The 21,261-nt window shown below is 39.8% G+C and overlaps 1 protein-coding gene across 1 annotated transcript in view; it reads left to right on the forward strand.

Moving 5' to 3' along the window:
* Positions 1 to 6,898: 6,898 nt before the first annotated feature.
* LOC115267702 (transcription factor mef2A-like) overlaps positions 6,899 to 21,261 on the forward strand; it is a 283,896-nt gene continuing 269,533 nt past the window's right edge. The window contains exon 1 of the mRNA XM_062855215.1: positions 6,899 to 9,292. Within this exon, the coding sequence (XP_062711199.1) occupies positions 8,470 to 9,292 (823 nt within the window). The 5' untranslated portion in view covers positions 6,899 to 8,469. The remainder of the gene's footprint in view (positions 9,293 to 21,261) is intronic.

Raw genomic sequence — 21,261 nt, forward strand, 5'->3', positions numbered from 1 at the left:
TTTGCAGGACTGGTATTTATACATATTTCTGTAGTTTTGGTGCTTAACAGCATTAAAAAGGTAGAATATGATGCAGAGTAATTTTCTGGATATCCAAGGACATCCAAACTGTTCTTGAGTTTAGATCCTAAAGTCTACGTCTGTAACGGTAACTTCTTGCATTATACAAAGCAACGATTTGTAATCTATTACATATGCCCAGTAAATCTTTTGAAAGTTCAATATGTAGACAGTTTCAGATCAGTCGGGATATCCTAGGTCATCCAAACTGTTCTGGAGTTTAGATCCCATATTCTACGGGTGCAGCGGTAGCTTCTTGCATTATACAAATCAACGATTTGTAATCTATTATGCCCAGTAAGTCTTTTGAAAGTTCAATGGACAGTTTTAGATCAGTCAGGATAATTCATTCATAATCATAATCATAATCATAATCATTCATAATACAAAGCTACGACTTGTAATCTTTCATGACTGACTGAACATCTCAAAGTTTAATAGACAGTATCAGATCTGTTGAAATGTCTAAGGACATCCAAACCGTTCTTGAGAATACATGAACTTTTTTCATTGTACAAATCTACGATTTGTAATCTATTATGTCCAGAGATTATTATTATATCTATTATTGTATCTATCTATCAGATAATTATGTCTATTATGTCCATTTCTGGCTGTTCAATTGGTTGATTTGAAATATTTTAAAACTATTTTGGAATAATTATTGATTTAATTCCTGTCTAATTATGTATAGTTACTATTTTTAGCTTGAGAAACTACTGTCATAGCCATAGACTTTGAAAACTGAGTTCCAGAACACTTAGGATTACCTTGAATATCCCAAAATTTTCTAAGAATGCTTTGTGACCTTTAACTATCAACCCTATAGCGATCGCGCTGTTATATTTTGTACAACACGTTGAAATAATCTCGCTTTTCGTGTTCAGCATTAGCGTGGTGTTGACGGTGGTGGGCAACCGCGCGAGTTATGGAAGATTAAGTGAACATGATTTACTGTACTTACATCTGTACTTCGACACTTATGCGACAACTGTGAGATGGAGTCTTAACAATGAACCGGTTTAAACCAGTGTTGCAAAACTTCATCTCATTCATTTGCACACTAACCAACAAATCTTTTTTGTCATTTTTCCTTCTATTCATGTTAAAAACGATTTCATTCATTCAGAGCACCTATCAAATGAGAAGCGAATCCTTGTCAATTGAATACATTGTCACTCGAATGAGTAGCTGGGCACGAAACACGAGAAAACCCTGCAAAATTCCGCCAGACTGAAAAAATATCGAATGTCGGGTCAAAGTCGGGTCAATTTTTATCGAATGTTGGGCCACTGTTGGACCAACATCGAACAAGTATTGGGTCCATGTTGGGTTTTGTGGTCAAAATAAAAATAGGTGAATGATAGGTTGATGTCGGGTTTGACGTCATCAATGATGGTAAAAGCTTTAAACCTTTAAACTATAGCTTGGCTTGACAGGCCAAAATCTTAAAATGTTGTCTTAAAATAATTCGTTGAGTTCATTTTTTAATATAAAATCGAGAAGGAAATTATTGAGTTAAAAGTTATAAAACATGGTTTTCATTTACGCGGATTTTTGAATTAACGTGGTTTATTTTTACGCGGATTTTTGAATTAACGCGGTTTATTTTTACGCGGATTTTTGAATTAACGCGGTTTATTTTTACGTGGTTTTTTTTTACGCGGTATGTATCCCCCGCGTAAAAAAAAACCTGACTGTATTCTTCTTTCTTTGGCATTTTCATGTATTTTATGGATGATCCTCGCTTGACACTTCTTCGACATATTTACCAAAAAAAAAGCGTGCTTTTATGAATATACAGTAAACATGGCATCACTCTAACGTCAAATGGGGCTGGATAACAAGTTGAATTTTTATTAGGGGTTATGTGCACTCGATTACTTGCTTGACCCAATCTCACCCGCATTCTTAACATTTAGACATAGGGTCGAAAATATTAAATTTTAAAATAAAAAAGTGCATTGACAGCCCGCTTTTTTCGTTGCATCAATCAGGTAATACCTACAGCTAACCACTTATAAGAAAATTTATGGTTAGGTACTTGTGTGCAACATTATGGAGGAGAAATTATTTCAGAGTGATTTACTAGCAGTTTCATCATATAAGTTTAGCCACAAATTTAACAAAGAACGATTATTGCTAAATATCTTATTCTGCATCATGACGTGTAAAAACATCTCCTCTTTGAAATAATATAAAGTTTTTACTATAAATTAGCGATGATTGATGAGCTATTTCAAATCGTATGTTTCTCCGTTTTGACCCAATCTCACCCTCCAGACCCATTGTCACCCCCATCGACGGTAGTTTAAAAGATCGAAAAAACACTTAATGCAAAAGAAATTGCTCTTGTAGCATTTCTTGATATTGAGGGCGCATTCGATAACGCTTCTTATTCGTCTATAGGGTCAGCAATGTTGAGGAGAAAATTCGACCCATGCATTGTTACCTGGGTACATGCTATGCTAGCTAATCGAAAAATCTCCTCTGAGCTTAGCGGTTCATACATTACTGTTAGGCAGCCAATTAATCGTCCCATAATAAATTAAAAATTTTCCATAAATAATTCGAAAATTGCCAATAAATAAATAGGAGTGGAAGCAATAATAAACTATAAAAGTTCCATAAACAACTCAAAACGCGCATAAATAAATCAAAACTTCCCATAAATAATTGATTTTCGAGCAATAAAAAATGTCAGAATTTCCACAAATAAATCAACAATTGCAATAAAAAACTATATTTTTTCCAACAAAAAAATTCGAACATACTACATTTTAGAACTATGATAGAAAAAATAAAAAATATTGTGCAAATTAACAGACAATCGCTTGCTGTCCGAACTCGCTAACGCTCATCGGACTTTAAAAAAGGATAACATCTCTGTTCGCATTATACCGGGCAAATTCTTGGATCTGTGGATTGCCTAGAACCGAATCGACGCAGTTACGGTGCATCGGCTTTCGGAAACTTCGGCGGCCTTCTGCCGCCTCAGTTCCTCAATCCTCTATGCGGCTTCGCCGCATGGCTCAGCCGGTACTTTATTTCGTACTTTATTCATTATTTCGTATTTATTGCTTAGTTTTCAATTGCTTGTTTGATGTTTTTCAATTGGGAATTTTTAAATTATTTATGGAAAAATCAGATTTATTTATGGAAAATTTAAACTTTTTTGTTGGAAAAAATATAGTTTTTTATTGCAATTGTTGATTTATTTGTGGAAATTCTGACATTTTTTATTGCTCCAAAATCAATTATTTATGGGAAGTTTTGAATTATTTATGCACTTTTTGATTTGTTTATGGAAATTTTATAGTTTATTATTGCTCCCACCCCTACTTTTTTATTGGCAGTTTCTGATTTTGTTATGGAAAATGATCACTTTTTTATGAGTCGTTTATATTTTAGCCTTACTGTTAAAGCAGTTGTGGTAACTGGTGGTGGATGAGCTTCTAGACAGCTTAGAGAGAAGAGGCTTCGAAGTGGTTGGATATGCTGATGACGTTGTCATTATTGTACGAGGCAAATTCGAAAGTGTTATCGTGGAAAGAATGCAATCTGCCCTAAATCACACTTCTTCCTGGTGTCAAAAGGACTAGGCATAAATCCTACAAAAACTTCCATTATCCCTTTCACCAAACGGAGAAAGGTTCAACTGAAACCCCTTTTCTTGAATCAAACACAATTAGTTTATTCAAGTGAAGTAAAATATCGACGCAAAACTGAATTGGAACTCTCATCTCCAATCAGTTGTGTGAAAGGTCTCAATACACTTTGGGTTTGTTCAAAAACCCTTGGTAAAAGATGGGGCCTAAAACCAAGTATGATCATGTGGATATATAAAACCATTGTCCGTCCCAGGACTACTTACGCTTCCCTTGTCTGGTGGCCTGAAACTAATGAGGCTGCTGCAAGGGCTAAGTTCAACAAAATCCAACGCACCGCTTGCATAGCCATCACTGGTGCAGTTCATTGTACACCCACTTTGGCCCTAGACGCAATGCTTCACCTGCCCCGGTTAGATCAATTCATAAAGCTGGAAGCGGAAAAAAGTGCTCTAAGGTTAAAGAGAACAAAAACACTGCTGTCGGGAGACCTTACGGGTCATCTCAGCATATTAAATGAATTTGCCATAAATCCCGCAATAGGAATTTGTAGTGACTGGATGGAAACGGTAGTCAATTATGACTTACCTTACGATGTGTTCATTCCTTCCCGCCAGGAGTGGGAAGGAGGTGGACCCAGCGTTCCAACAGGCTCTATAAATTTCTTCACAGATGGGTCGAAAATGAATAATCTGACAGGCTCTGGAATCTATGGCCCTAGAAAAAAAATCTCTGTCCACTTAGGACAGTGGCCCACAGTATTTCAGGCGGAAATATATTAGAATGCGTGTTATTATGCCTGAGGAGAAAGTATAGATTGGCAGCCAAGCGGCACTTAAGTCGCTTAATAACTACACTTGTAACTCAAAGCTGGTGTGGGAATGCATTCTGGCTTTGAAAAACTTATCCATACGCAATCGAGTCTTCCTATATTAGATCCCAGGACATACGGGTCTAGAGGGAAACGAGATTGCTGATGAGCTAGCCAGGAATGGATCTAATGAAAGGTTCATTGGCCCTGAGCTTTTCTGCGGGATCTCAGACTCAGTAAAAATGGCAATGAACAAATATATGGTCAGTCAAATCACATCAAACTGGAATGCACTTCCCCATACGAGCCAATCCAAAAGGCGATTAACCCCAAGAAAACCCAACAACTATTAGGTCTCAACAAAAGGGATCTCAACATCTACACCGGTCTAATAACTGGACACTGCCCTGCAGATACCATCTACAAAAGAACGGAGCAATCCAAAATTCAAATTGCCGCTTCTGTGACGAGGAGAGAGAATCATCAGAACACATCCTCTGCTATTGCAGTGCACTCACCCAACGTAGGTTCAAAGTTATCAGCAAGCGCTTTTTTAGGGCCTGCTGACATATGGATCTTATCTCCCAAGAAGGTGGTTGGCTTTATAAAGCTAGTCTCGCCAGAATGGCGGAGTCACATACTGTAACTCAGGATCTCTATTCATCAATAATAGATGGTCTTGAGTTCCGTCGATACCAAGGTATCTCAGTGACAAACATGTTACTGAGATAACTTGCGTACCTCACAGCAAAAGGGTATATCACAATAGTTCTAAAATCTGGACGCAGTGATCTTCACCCGACAAACGAGAGAGATACTATCTATCTATCTATATATATAAAAATACGTGGGACCGCGCATAACTTGCGAACGGGTGGTCCGATTTGGGTCGTCTAAGTTTTGTTCTGTTAGTTTTCACCCAAGGAAGGTTTATGAGGCCTAAAACATGGGAAAATAGATAGTTTTTGAAAATCGGGTTTTCATACATTTTGAACGGGGACTTGGGCGCTTGAAACATCAAAAATCGCAGTAGGCAAGACAAAGTTTGCCGGGTACAGCTAGTTAAGTACAAAAACATATCTTTGGCTCCGTAAAGCGTTATACGCGATTGAGCCCCAAATAAATGAACTAGATAAAAAAAATGTTACATGGCACGCATTGAAATGGCATCACTATGATGATAAATCTAAGCCACAATAGAGAGCTACCGTAATCATAAAAGTAAACTACTTTTATATTTAGATATCTTTTAACTTCCTCAATGCTTTGTTTCGCAATTCTCCGTAACGTCTGCTAGTTGCAAAGCCCCTTCGGGCAAACAAAGCTCATTGGATGAAAACCTAGAATCCAAGGTTAATGCATAATTTTCAGGTTGACGCAACTCATACACCAAACCAAAGCAAAAAAAAAAAACAGTGCAAGTCATTGTTTGCGGAACAGTGTCCCCGGAAATAACTACTGCTTCACTCATCGTTGGCATAATCATTTCAATTCACAACATTTTGAAATAACCGCTTGACTGCCTCTTTCGCAACCACCATCGCCGAGCCAGTGCCATTGAAAAACCACTCAACCGAGGGTGACAAGCTCGCAATTCTCCGGAAACGGGAACCAGCTGATTCTAATCATGACGCTACCTGACCAACCTCCACTTTCCCACCAACTCCCCTCCTCCATTAAGGGGCATCACATAAGCCCTCCAAATTCCGGGAATGAAACAACCACCCATCACAAGAGGAAAAAAAAAACAGCCGGAAGCCCAGTAGAACTTACTCACTCCACTCACTCCTCGGTTCGCACCGGATCGGATCCGGTTCGGCCCGGGATATGCGTTGCGAAAGTGTTTGCGGCGGCGAGCTTACGTCATGCTTCTTTCCCGGTTCAAGAATGAAAACAGGTAGATTCCATCCGACCGACCGTCGAAGTGCAACCGAGAGCTGTGGCGGAAGAGAAGGGAGGGAGATCCTCCACCTGTTTGTGCTTGGAAAAGCGGAAAAGTTACCTACACCGTTCGGGAGCCGGAGCTTTTCCGGGGGCGTACGGATGGCGGGTGGTGGACGGGTCGTGCTGAGTAGTAGCATTCCCCGGATGTTTTGTGACGTCGACGTAGCATACATACAGGGGTATAACGACGTCGACGTCGACGATGGCAGCGATGCGATGGTGGATTCGACGCCAGCCGAGCGGCTTCTTGACGGTGGTCCTGACTCCTGAATGAAAATCGGGGCGCCTGCGCAGTTCTGCGAGTCGACGACGAGGGGGCATCCTGACGCGAACGTGACGAGCGTGGTCGTCGTTTCGTCGGCAAGTGGAAAGGAGAGAATGAGAAGAGAGCTACAGACCGACCGAAAGCTCGCGGGTGCATCCTTGGAAGGCTTTTTGGGGAAAGATTTCTTGTGGTAAGGGGTGGTTTGGGGAGAAGGAAGGGACGGTGCACGACTAGGACCTAGGAAAAAGTGGCTCACCGTTGGCGTTCGCTCATTCGCGTTTCATCCCTTGACGAGGCAGTTAGTGTGTTGTACACGGTTCCCGAACGCGCGTCATGGCCAAAGCGGCCTCCCAGGGTGGTCCAACTTGCCCCCTTATCATCATCATCACCAGCAACAGCAGAAGCAGCAACAACAACAATAAAAACTACCAACTGCAACAGCAACAATAGCAACAGCTACCAGAACGGAGCCGAGTTGTGAGGAGAGTTAGAACAACAGGACGGTTCAACCGTAGCGGGTGTTCGACTAATCCTTGTTCCGACCGTTGATTAGGCCAGTTCTTAAGTGATTCTGAATCTTGAGTCCTTCTTGCTCGATGGATATGAAGCAAATGAGTTAACCGAACAAGTGTTTGAATTTCTGGATACCAAAAAGTCGAAAAACAGTTCGCTGATTTCTAACGAAAACGGATTAAACTGAAGAAGATTCAAGTGTGTGCAAACCATACCCACTAGGAATGAAATTCTAACTTACAGGATATTTCCTTATATCCACACATTCGCATACAGCGGCATACGTGAAGCGATCCCCTCGGAGGGAACGAGAGATACCAAGAGTCTTTTTTTATACACTAATAAGTCCAGTGTTCGGTTCTGTCTGTCGGAAGCATCCGTTCCAAACGAAGAAGATTTACAAAGCACAGCATAAGAAGAGCTTACAAGCGTAAAACGGCAAGAGTCGCGAAAGAGGTGAAATCAAGTGAAAACTGTGTGCGTGTGTGCTTCGGTGAAGAGATAGTGAAATCGGTGGGTAAAACACACAAGTGCTTCTCGGAATCGATCCGGATACGTCCGTGTCGTGTCGCCTCTAGTAGTCGGCGGAGTCGGAAAATCACTGAACCTCTCGGCGCGTTCGCGACCCGTATTTCCCCCGCATTTCACGGCTCTCGGTTCTCCGGTTCTCGCAAAGGTGAAAAAGCAAACAGCGACAGGATAACAACTTCCACAATCGATATCGGAAAAGGACAGTGCGCGCTGTGGATTCATAACGGATGTGCTAAAAATAGACTGACAAAGCGGAGTGTACGATTGCATACCAGGCGTTGTGGTGAGAGTGTGTCGAACAGCCGCCAAGCGGAAACGGACAATCGTAGGAAAGTGTAATAAGTAAAAAAAAACATCCAAGCAGGCCGACCGCAACGCGGCTAGGCAGGTGAAAATTTTTCCGAACAAAGACGGCGGTGAAAATATCAAACAGGCAAGAATCGAAGTTGGCTTTGAACCTGTTGATTATTAACTTGTTACGTGTGCGTGAGTGCGGTTCGCCTGTTTCGCCGCTTGGAAGCGCACACGCAAGTTCACCCGTGTACGTGTGACTACCTGTCACTGCTCCCCGCCACTCGTTCTCTTCATCACGCTCCACATTCCTCCGTGTCTTTCGCTCTCCCCACCCTCTTTTATCACCCTCAAACCCCAAAAAAAAAGTCCACAACTCCACACCAGTTGTGACCGACTCGTTAACCACTGTACATAGTCCTTCCGGAACCACAAACTCCTAAACCATGTTCCGTCGCCAAATCCTGCCGATCCTGGCGTATATGAGTGTGCTCTCCAGCACCTACTCTCTACACATGGCCCGCGACGCTTACATAAAAGCACCGCCTCCTCCTCCGGCCGCAGCAGCCCAGCTCCTCGAAGAACTGGACGACATGTCCGAGCTGTTAGCGGAAAACAGTATCCCCGCGGGGCCACCGCCTCCCATCCTGGTGCTTCCGCACATGAAACAGTCCTCGTTATCCTCCGTGCCCTCCCACCACCAGCAGCACCAACACCATCACCAACAACAGGTGCTGCTCCCGGCGCCCCAGCAATCCACCCTAGAAAGGTCGCCCCACGGCGTCGGGGTCGTAATCAATCACCTAACCAGTAACGAACTGCCCGAACTGAGTCCACCGGTGCCGGTGCGCCATCCGGTCGGACCCCTAGTTCAACCCCGCGGCCTACAGGAACTGTTCGGGGTTCAAAACAACTACGACCTGCGCAACACCCGGCAACCGGCACCGAACCCCAACAACGGCGACGTCAACAGCAACAACGATCTGAACAACAGCGACGAAGATCAGCAGCAGCAGCGAAACCCGAACAACAACAAACGATCATCGCATAGTAATAGCAATGGCGGTGGAGGAGGAGCTGGACGAGGAGGAAGTTCTATGGAGGCCACCGGGGGTGGTGGAGGAGGATCTATGGACAGTAGTAACAGCGGTAGTGGCGGAAGCAGTAGTGACGGAAGCGGTAATATGCCGACAATTCCGCATGATATGGCTAGCCAGCTGATGTTGCGCAGTGCACGAGGTCAGCGGCAGTACGATGTCCCGCAGATCGGTAAGTACTGATCATATACTACTACCTAAAACTTGTTCTACGTTTAATCTACGCTGAATGAAGAACTTCGTCTCACTGGGGCCTCACTGGATCTATTGGATCCAGCCTCAGCGTCTTCAGTAACTATGAAAAGCGAGTGAGAGTCAGCGTTGTTCGGGCAATACAATATTCAGCGGATAGTCAAAATAATTGGGACAGGTATAATTTTCGCTTTTCAAAAAATGTTCAACTAGCTGTAACTTTTCGAAAAGGTCATCAAATATTCTCATTTTTTTTCTGTGAGTTCATCAACTAGTTGTGTATCAGTGCACAGTGGGAAAAATCGACCCAAAAAACGGATCTTTTAACGCCGCTGGTTTCGGTACGTGAAGTTGACCATTTCTGACGTAAAAAAATACGAGAACTCGATTGGTGCTAAATTCATTCACGCACGGCACGGGAAGTGGTCCATTTTGACCTTTTTTCATACAAAAAGAAAATCAAAATGTACTTTCAAACAACTAACACGACCGTAAATCGTTGAAAATAGCTGCAGGTGAAATAAGAGGTCAATAGAAATTTTAAACATAAATGAAAGATTTTTTAAAAGCTTATTTTGCCCCATATTCCCCAACAACTTGTGGATATTCACATTTTTTCCTAATTATATTGGATTTTAAATGTTACTGATTTGAAGTGATTTGTTTGGCATAAACAAAAAGCGCCAGATCTATTATCACCAGAACCATCTTCGAGAGTTGTCCGATTTGCCCCATTTTGCCCTATTTCCATGAAAAAAGGAGATTTTAAATGTAGTTATGAAAAACAAATACTGCTATAGAACGTTGAAATAAGCTTTAGGTGAAATTGGAAGCTAACAGTTATCATGCGTATAAATGAAAGATATTTTCCCTATTTTACCCTACATTCCCCTAAAACTGCTGGATAATAACATATTTTGTATGGTTTTGTTGGATGCAAAACATGAAGTCCTGGATCATTTTTGATTTATACATAATGCGGGTTATCGATTAATACTAGGATAATTCTCGGAATGGTATGAATAGCTGTCCATCTCACCCCAATTTGCCCTGATTTTTTATCATGTAATGAATAAATTAATTTGTCCTGATTTTTTGTCATTTAATGAATAAATTAATTTCCCTTATTAGCATTGGTACTGTTACCAAAAAGGCATATATATGACTTTTTCTATAATTTCAGCTTTTGAATGGGGAATTAAGGGCATAATAAGCATTTTATAAAATATGTCAAATATGCGCTAAACTGATTAAATAGGGCGTCTTAATGCACCAACTTATATATAAATGCCTAATTTAATTAGCTGTTTGCATATTTGCCACCAATTAAGATTAAGATTAATGCTTATTATACCCTGAATTCCCCACCAAAGTCATATTCTTAACTGTCCTTTTGATTACATTGGTTTCAGTACCAAAAGTCCATGAATTCGGACATAAGCAAATGATGGAAATCAATTCATTTATGAGGCGACAACATATCAGGGCAAATTGGGGTAAAATGGACAGCTATTTGTACCCTCTCGTGAATGATTCTAAAGCTAGTCGATAAATCGTATTTGTATATATAAAAAATGATCCAGGACTTCATGTATTGCAACCAGTGACAGTACAAAACAATACAGAAAATGTTATTATCCAGCAGTTTTAGGGGAATGTAGGGTAAAATAGGGAAAATATATATAATATATGTGCATGATAACTGTTAGCTTCCAATTGCAACTAGAACTAATGTCAACTTTCCATAGCAGTATCTCATTTTTCTATGATAATAGGGCAAAATGGGGCAAATTAGACAACTACTGAAGAAGATACTGGTGATAACAGATCTAGCGCTTTTTGTTTATGCTAAAAAAAACAAATTCAAATCAGTAACATTAAAAATCCATTCATATTTATGTAAAATTCACAATTTCCAGCAGTTGTTGGGGCATATGGGGCAAAATAAGCATTTAAAAGAATTTTTCAGGTGTGTTTATGATTTCTATCAACCTCTTATTACACATGCAGCTATTTTCAACGATCTACAGTCGTGTTAGTTGTTTGAAAGTACATTTTGATTCTCATTTTGTATGAAAAAAGGGCAAAATGGACCACTTCTCGTGCCGTGCGGTGAATGAATTTAGCACCAATCGATTTCTCGTATTTTTTTTACGTCAGAAATGGTCAATTTCACGTACCGAAACCAGCGGCGTTAAAAGATCCGTTTTTTAGGTCGGTTTTCCCACTGTGCAGTGGTCCAAATTTAGAAAAGATCGGGCTATTCTACACGAAGTTAGAAAGATTCTAGAAAAAGGTATAATTAAAAAAAGTACAGGTATGTTCTCTTTTTGTCAATACGGTCCGCAATTTTAGTTGACTGCGTTCCAAAAAACGTCTGTCTCGTTTTTTCTCGACACCACATTGTTGAGAATTTGGCTGGCCCAAATTTAATGACTGACGGCGCTTAGGTCTAGTCACAAAGGCCAGGACACATGTGGGGAAATACCTCTCAAGTAACATATTTTAGTCAAATAGACTAGAAGAGGTCCTCAAACCTGTCATAAAATCTAAATAGAAGACATAAGGTTTTATGACGGTTCATAAAACATCTACTTGAATATTTAATTGGCGATCAAAGTGTTACTTGGGTGTCCCATCCCAGGAATCCCAGAACCAAGGGGTGACATTGCAACGCCACTCCCACGGTTTTTTTTTCACGAAGTTGGCTTTTTATGCACTCATAACTCATTGTCTCCACTCAATGTTTTTGTTGTAGAATCAATAACGCTGCCCAGCACGCTTAGCCGCTTTTAGGCCTGTAATATACAATACTCTGATGTACTGCAAACATAAAAAAGGACAAGAAAAATTGTTATATTTTGGTTTTGCAACAAATTCATCAGATATTTATGGCAACATAAACCAGGGAAGGTGTTTCCCAACCTTTGAGGTTGATATTTTTCCAACATCCCAGATCATAAAATGTCATCGTACATTCCAAACGGTATATTATGAATTTCTTTGGCCATTGGATTTGAAGGTCGATTCAACATTCTATTTCAAACGCCCTTTTCAACGAATCTTGTAAATTTATTCTCCTTGCTGTCACTACCTCGTTTTTTATGCCACTTTCTGCTGTAATAGTTGTCAAAAAGAAAGAAAGTTAAGATGAAATGTGAGCTAGCAAAAAAAAAAAATACACGTGCCAATCTGTCTAGTAGGATCCCGCTTAATAGGAGTCCGTTGAATAGGAATTCGTTTAGTAAGAGACTCGACTGTAATAATGTTTCTGAATAGCATCCGAGTTTTCAATAGATTCATGGTTTCCAGCAGATTATGCAAAGCTATTATTTTGTTACTCACACGACTTTGTTCGCTTCTTTACAATTTCAGCAAAATTTGCAGTAACATTGGCGGGGCAAAAGTTCACTTTTATCAAGGGGTTGATTTCATAACTTACAGCCAGTTTTCTCTCCGGCCCCAAATGTTTTAGTTCAACAATAACAGGCCTTCTCAGGATCTTCACCGGTGTCTCATAAACCTCTCAATCAATCAACGCAATCAGTCGCACTGTTGCCAAGTCGGAATCCATCGGAAAACAAGAACAAGACTAGGAAGCTTCTTCCTGTAGTCCCCACGCGAAAAGTATACTTTTCCATCAAACTCACTTGGAAAGTTTATCCATCAACCGTAGTCGACGTCGTCGCCTGACTACCTACTTACCACTACTGGAGAAGGCCCAACAAGTCTGATTGCGCTGGCCAAGGAGAGGGCAAATGAAAGTGCAACAATCTTATCACGATGACGACGGCGACGGTGATCGTGTCCGCCGTGTGCCAAATGCGAAAGTTTATTACACGCCATCCGCTGCTTGCCGTGTTGACTCGCGAGGAAATTGCTTTGAAAAGTCGATTAATTTGTCTTTCGCAAAACAAAACCTTGGGGTCGAAGAGTAGAAGTAGAGCTCAGCTTGTGCTTCCAGGTCTCCTCTTCTCTTTGGGGGTGAGAGGCAGTTGAAGCGATTCAATTCCAGCCAGTTGATAGAATCAAATCGTTGAATCATGTTTGTTCAAACTTCTTTTCACCGCTCTGGCATTCCATGCCACTTGCGTTAGAATATGCTTTTCCAGTCAGGCCATCAACCGCCATCTGTAAGACCTTGCTGAGGGTGGGTTCCATACCCGATATAACCTTACGTCATCCCTGAAACAATTGAACATGTGATGCCTTGGGGGGGGGGGATGGGGGCAGATGTTTACGACTTTTGGGAGGATTTCCTGTACGGTGAAGATCTGGTACGTCGTCGACAAGTCATCAACCAAGCCGGCTTGACAACTCCCCACAAACTCATTCGCTTTAGTTATCGTCTGTCTGAAGTTCTCAGATTTCAAATGATCACTTTTCCTGTGGATGGGGTAGATTATCCTTTGCTTTCACTCTTTTAGTAGCTGTTCGATTTTCTAGGTCCTGACTATCATCCGGTGCTCATAGAAGTGCTGCTGCCACCTTTCAATCACCTCACGTCCGTCTGTCAGGAGGCTCCAATTTTTATCCCTGCAGATTTCGTTGAGTGGTGCAGTAGAACTTCCGTGTTTCTTGACAACGGCGCAGCAGTTTCACTCCCTCGCACTCCCGTGCTTTCAGGCGGCGTACTTCCTACCTAAAGTGGCAGGTTTGCTGTTGGCATCGTTCCACGTTCTGCCGGGTTCCTTGCTACAGCATTACCGCCGCCTGCGCTTCGTTCTTCTCCTCCATAACCGTTCTGCACTCCTCGATGAATCATTCGTTTAGTCAACTCCGTTCCACGTTCGCGATGGTGCTGTCGGCTGCGTCGATGATGGCTACTTTTACTGTACTCTAGCAGTCCTCTTGAGAAGCCACCTTGTCTGACAATGCTGGCTCGAGATTCTACGCTTATGCTGTGGTGATCTCCAGGTGATAAAGAAGGTTGTGTTGGGAAAAAGTTGCTACGTATGGCCATGTTCTTGACGAAATCAAGGAGTCGTAAGCCGCTTTCGTTTATCATCCGGTGGGCGCTGAACTTTCCAATCATCGTCGTTCTGAACTTCTTTTCACGGTGAAAGCTGTTCCCAGCTCGCGTGTGTTGCCGCAGTTTTGGTAGATGGTATGATTACCTTAATGTTTGCACCATGGATCCTGTCCAAAACACCTCTTGCAACTGTACGATGCCGAATCCACGGTCCTTCGGGACATCGGCGAGTATGTGGGTGCTCCAGATGAAGTTGAGATATCAACAGTTCCACAAACCGAGTTTCCAATCGCAAGTTCTTTTCCGTCTCGTGAGTCATTGCCATTGGATCTGGTTCGTATTCTCGTCTTGTTTCCTATTCGCTGCTTGTTGGTTTAACGACTGACTTACAGGGCTCGCAACCTCCTAGATTTCATGAGTACCAGAGTGTCCAGTTGAGCTTAGAGTCCTTCACTGGTACCCAGACGTTTATCAGATACCTCCAACATCGCGAACATACACTACTGAATGTCGCTCCTCCTGAAGAACAGATTCTCAGGCGTGCAGAAACAAAACCTTCCTTCCTTGTAGGCATACGACCAAAGTTTCTATCAAGGTTGGTTGGCAAACATTCCCTAAGGTTGCTCGCTGCCTGGCCGGTACCACACGGGGATACAGGTATAGGAGTAGCTGGGAGTAGACTGATTACCTCAATGGGGTCTGTATCACGCGATAATAGGTGTTTACCGTTATTTTTTTGTGAAATTATAGTTTTTCAATATAACTTCGTTGGCTTTTCATGGAACAATTCGTTCTTGTTCCAATACTGCGGCACGGATGCCATTCCTAAACTGAACTAGTTCCGAGAAATTGAACGAAATGTTAACGGCTGCTTACTTGCTTTCCACATTCCAGTCCGACCACTTCACAGTCCCAAGCAGCAGTAGCAGTAGCATCCGAGTAAATGACAAACTTTTACTTAGCACTCTTCAACATCATCCAGACAAGAGCAACAACAACAACAACGGTCGGTCGTCGGTTATATCTCGCATTAGGCATTCGGAGGGATGTTCTCTGCTACTGGCTGGCTGATACTTCTGGAAACTGAACGACCCATGTTTCCCCGCTCGTTGGCTGACGGGATGGCGCATTTGGATCTCGTTGTGCACTCACATTATCCTCGGAATTTATTACCCATGCCATATTTCATTACGGACTTTTTGGCACAGGCGACGTGTGCGACTCCCACGCGCAGACTGTATAGGGTGGCGTCCGTCGCAGCCCCATTGGAGCAGCAGCAGCAACAGCAGTACGGTCGAGTATTTTTCCACTCCCCAGTTTGGGGTTTACGAACTCGTTGCGAGGGTCTTGGAACATTCGGAGGTGACTTGCGCATCTGAATTTCATCAATCGCTAATGATTTTAGTCATTGCAAAGTTTTCTATCATTTACATGAAAAGCAGCACAGATTTTTCAACGGTGAAATTGCCATCTATAAAATCTAGAGCATGGTTTCCCAAACTGTGGGTCGCGACCCCCCAGGAGGGTCGCCGGCTTTCATCCAGGGGGTCGCGAGGCATAGTCGAATATTTTACTATAACAGACAACAAATGAGAGAATTTCTATGGTGGGCCGCGAAAAATACGTCTGCTTGCCAAAGAGGGTCGCGCACCTGAAAGTTTGGGAACCTATGATCTAGAGGGTAAATTACGTGAGAAATAATTTTCGCATAAACTTTGAAGATTCGATACGCTTTAGGGCACCGAAGTTTGTGTTATGGACATTTATTGTTCATAAGTAACCAAAAGTTCTGCTTGCCATTAAGAAACAAACTTTCAAGTTTCATAAAGTTCAGATAATATTCCGAGTAGAACTTTCTTAATGCTTACAATCTGACAAGCAACTTTAGGTTACATAAAGTTCCAGTGCAGCATATTTATCCCATGTTATTAGGGATTCCCATAAAACATGGGACAACTATGCTGCACACGGCAGTACCCGACTAGAAAATTGTAACAAAAATATAACATAATCCTAACAAACCATGATATTAACAACTCATTGGGATATAATCGTGTTCAACATCCTTGTTTTTTTTTTCAAAATACTATAGCTCAATTTAATCACATTATGTTATAAATGTCGTTTGATAACTCATTGTATTATAACTAAGTTTTGAGTCTCCGACATTTGAAAAATAATTTTACAAAATTATATCATATTTTGATAGAATCCTGAGGCTAAAATTCATATCACATTTTGTTATAATTTTGATATGATTATAACAAAATAAGTTATAATCTTGATTAGATCAGTGTACTTTTTCTTGCAATTTTAGTTATTTTAACATCATTCTGCATCTAGTTAATAACATAATAAGTTATCGAAAAATATTATAACATCATAACACAATATGATATAAGCTTGATATAATTCTCCAGTCGGGTATCTTAAGCAGCTTTCATGCTTCTGGAGGGACTTATACTGAACTTGTTAAGAACTTTTCACAGAATATCCAGCAAGGCTAACTGTTATTTAAAGGACCATTCACACCAACGGGCCGGGCCACCGCCTGATCCCATCCCGACTAGAAAGTTCTAACAAAAACATAACATAATTATAACAAACCATGATATTTATAACTCATTGTGATATAATCGTGTTCAACATCCTTGGTGATTTTTAAATACTATAACTCAATTATAACACATTATGTTATAAATGTTGTTTGACAACTCATTGTAATATAATTTAGATTTGATTTTTCGACATTTGGACAATAACATTACAAAATTGTATCACATTTTGATAGAAACTAGAAATCCTCTAGCTAATATTCATATCACATTCTGTTATAATTTTGATCTGATTGTAACAAAATATGTTATTATCTTGATAAGACCAGTGTGGTTTTAGTTACAATTTTAGTTATTTTAACATCATCCTGCATCTAGTTTATAACACAATAAGTTATTAAAAATATCATAACATCATAACACAATATGATATAATCTTGATATAATTTTCTAGTCGGGATCTGGTCTAAGCTCCAAATTTCTCCCATACATGTATAATTTATGGAAGCGTTGGTTGGTACTAATGCAACCAGGCCGTATCTGGGGTGAAACCGGGACACCACCGATTTTTGGGACGAAGTAAATAGAAAAATGCTTTCATTCCTCGAACAATTCACCCAGAATATGGATTCCCGAAAATTCCGCCAAACATTCTTCCAGAATTTTCCCAAATACTTTGAAAAACCTTCTGGAAATCCGACAAATTGCCAAGGGATGCTGTTGGAAATTTCTCTTGAAATTGCTTTGTAAATTTGTCAAGGGACTCATCCAGCAGTAATTGCTTTAAGAAATTCATCTGAAGTCTTTTCGGCAATTTTTCTTAGGGTTTTATGCGCATTTTTTGTTTAATTCATCCCAAAAATTGATTTAAAGTGCAATCGGAAATTCTCCGTGAATTCATCGAAAATTTCTTACGGAAATTCTAGCGGGATTCTTCCAGTAGTTTCTCTGTCAGTTTTTAGAATTTATTTTAAACGATTTCTTCAAAGAAGTTTCTTTGGAGATTCTTCTGGTGTATTAAAAAAAATCTTTTGAAAATCTTTCTGGGGTTTCCTCCAGTTATTTAGGTATTAGGGAATGTTTCAGAGAGGTTCTTCAAAAATTTGTCTGGCAATTTCTTCAGAGTTCCTTAAAAATTTCATTTCTGGAATTTTCCCGACAGCTGTTAGAAGACAACCTCCGGCATTTTTATGATTTTCTTCGGAAGTAAGTAACTTCTTTTTATGATTACCTTTGAAAATTCGTTCGAGAGCATTTTTGCATGAACTTTTCAACAATTCTTTTAGAAATTGTATGACAGTTTCTTCAGAAATTCCTCCGACAGTTTCTCTTGGAATTCCTCCCGTAATCTCCTCAGGTATTCTTCCAATAATTTCTACAGGAGCTCTTCCAAGAAGTTCTTTGGTGAATTTTAAATTAATTCCTCTGTTAATTTCTTTGGAAATTCCTCTGAAACTTAATTCATTAATTGCTCCGATAATTTATTGAGAAACCATTTTTATTAGAAATTCTCAGGTCATTTTTGCATAGTTTTTTCAATATGTCTTCGTACATTCTTCGAGAAACTCCATGAAATTTCACAAAGAAATTTCTTCGCATTTTATTTTTTTGAAGAAGCTCCTCAGACAGTTTCTCAAGGAACTCACAATTATTTTAGGAAATCCTCAAAAAATTTCTCTAGATTCTCTTGAGGACAAGCTCGTTAGAATCTCAAGATGGCCGCAATGTCCGACGCTTGCAACTGCTCATGGTTGTAAGCGCACAAGTATCATAATAAACTAATCCAGCGTGCAGATCTTCGTATTTAGAGCTTATTACAAGTCAGAAAAAAAAAACATAATAAAAGCTACACTACCGTTACAAGTTTAATTATTGATATTCGTGCATTTGCGGTTCCGGTGCAAATTTGAACTGGGAATTCAAGACGTTTGTCCTTAAAGAATTGATATTACAATTCCTTCCTTTTTTCAGAAATTGCACCTGCAGTTTTTTAGAGGTGCATCCAGTAATTTCTTCAAGCTTTTTTTTCAGAAATTTCTCAAATTATTTCTTTAGAAATGCCTCTAGAATGTTATCTACCAATTAATTTGGAAATTCCTTCAGCAAATTCGAAACAAATATGTAGAAAATTCCTTTAGCAATTCGGAATTTCCCATCAGAAATTTCTCGAGGATTCGTGACGGCAATTTTTAAGGACATCCTGGAAGCCATTTTCAGGAATTCATTCGACAATTCTTTTCCTCTTAGGAATTTGTTTTTGGATGTCCTCTTGTCATTTTCCTAGAACTTTAACTAATCGTTTCTTCAGGAATTTCTCAGGAAATCTTCCGATAATTTGTTGTTTTTTTTTTTTTGACGAATTGTTTAGGAATTCATCAGTAAACTTTTCTGGCAATTTATTCAGTGATTTTTCCACCAGTTGTTTGAACATTTCCACGACATTTTTTGATGATTTCTTTCGATAATTATCTCTTCTATAGTTTCCTAAAAAATGCTTCTTTTCTTGCTTTCTGCCGATGTCTTCAGGAACTCCCAGGGTGGTATCTTAGATTCCATTGGAAATAAGTTATCTGTGTTACTATTGTGAAGTGTTCTCATGTATGCTCCATGCTCCATGATAAAATACAAGTACTCCATAAAAAATGAAATCTGTACCCATAGTAAATTGGATAAAGATTGCTCTAAAGAAAAATAAAATTCCAGGAAAATTTCCAAATAAATTGCCGGAGATATTCCTTAAAGCATTGTCGGAGAAATTCCTGAAAGAATTCTCGGAAAATTTAGTAAATGATTTGCCAGAAGGATTCCTGAAAAAAACTGAAAGGGAAATTAATCCTTCGGGATGAGTGGAGAAAATCCATAAACTATTCAAAAAATCCAAAGAAATGACCGAAGGAATTCTTTAAGGCTCAAATGAGAACCGCATATTTACCAAACTGAAAAAGCACTTTTTCCACAATGGCCATCAAATCGAAGAAAATAGGGATGTCCGATTGTTATAACAGAGAAAAAGGAACAATCGGACATTCCAGTTTTCTTCGATTTGTTAATCATTTAAAAAAAAAAGTTCTTATTTCAGTTTTGGAAAATTTGCAATTCTTAATCTAGGCCAAGGCAGTTTCCGAAAGAATTTCCGAAGAAATCGTCGGAAAAGTTCTCAATTTAGTTGCTTGAAGAACTCCTGAAGAAAATGTCACTGACGTTTTTTACTCCGTATCGGGTATTTCCATTACAGCGACCAGTTTTTGTTTGCCCTTTTGTAATACAGGAAAGTGTAACGGCAGCCTTTTTATTGCATCCAGACAAAAAAAAAACTGGAAAAGCTCCATAGAAAATCAAAAAGCGGCCCATAAAGAATGAACATATAGAGGGGGTGTTGTGGAGCGGACCTGGTGTGATGGTTAGAACACTTGACTATCACGCCGAGGACCTGGGATCGAATCCCACTCCCGACAAACTCGCAAAATGTGAGTTCTTCCTTCGGAAGGGAAGTAAAGCGTGGGTCCCGAGATGAACTAGCCTAGGGCTAAAAATCTCGTTAATACAGATAAAAAAAAAAGAGGCGGTGGCCAAAATGTTTGGGATAGGCAACTTTTTTTTTCTCTCTCAAAAAAGTTCAACATGCTGTAGCTTTTGATGAAGTACTTCGAAATTCTTAAGTTTTGACTGTTTGTCAACCTATTATATGTACATCGTTGGTACAAATTTGAGCTTGATTGCTTAATTTTTTCGCAAAGATAGAGCCATTCTCGTAAAATATAATTTTTTAGACAACTTATTTTTGAACTGTCATATCTCGGAAATCAGGGAACCGAATTGAATAAAATGTTGAACGTTTATCAACAATATATTGATACTTCACATGTTATTAAAACATGCGTTTTTTTAGAACGTGGAAAAGTTATCTGTGTTACTATTGTGAAGTGTTCTCATGTATGCTCCATGCTCCATGATAAAATACAAGTACTCCATAAAAAATGAAATCTGTACCCATAGTAAATTGGATAAAGATTGCTCTAAAGAAAAATAAAATTCCAGGAAAATTTCCAAATAAATTGCCGGAGATATTCCTTAAAGCATTGTCGGAGAAATTCCTGAAAGAATTCTCGGAAAATTTAGTAAATGATTTGCCAGAAGGATTCCTGAAAAAAACTGAAAGGGAAATTAATCCTTCGGGATGAGTGGAGAAAATCCATAAACTATTCAAAAAATCCAAAGAAATGACCGAAGGAATTCTTTAAGGCTCAAATAAGAAACGCATATTTACCAAACTGAAAAAGCACTTTTTCCACAATGGCCATCGAATCGAAGAAAATAAGGATGTCCGATCGTTATAACAGAGAAAAAGGAACAATCGGACATTCCTGTTTTCTTCGATTTGTTGATCATTTTAAAAAAAGTTCTAATTTCAGTTTTGGAAAA

Source organism: Aedes albopictus, chromosome 3, assembly GCF_035046485.1.
Source record: "Aedes albopictus strain Foshan chromosome 3, AalbF5, whole genome shotgun sequence".
Classification (NCBI taxonomy): Eukaryota; Metazoa; Arthropoda; class Insecta; order Diptera; family Culicidae; genus Aedes; species Aedes albopictus.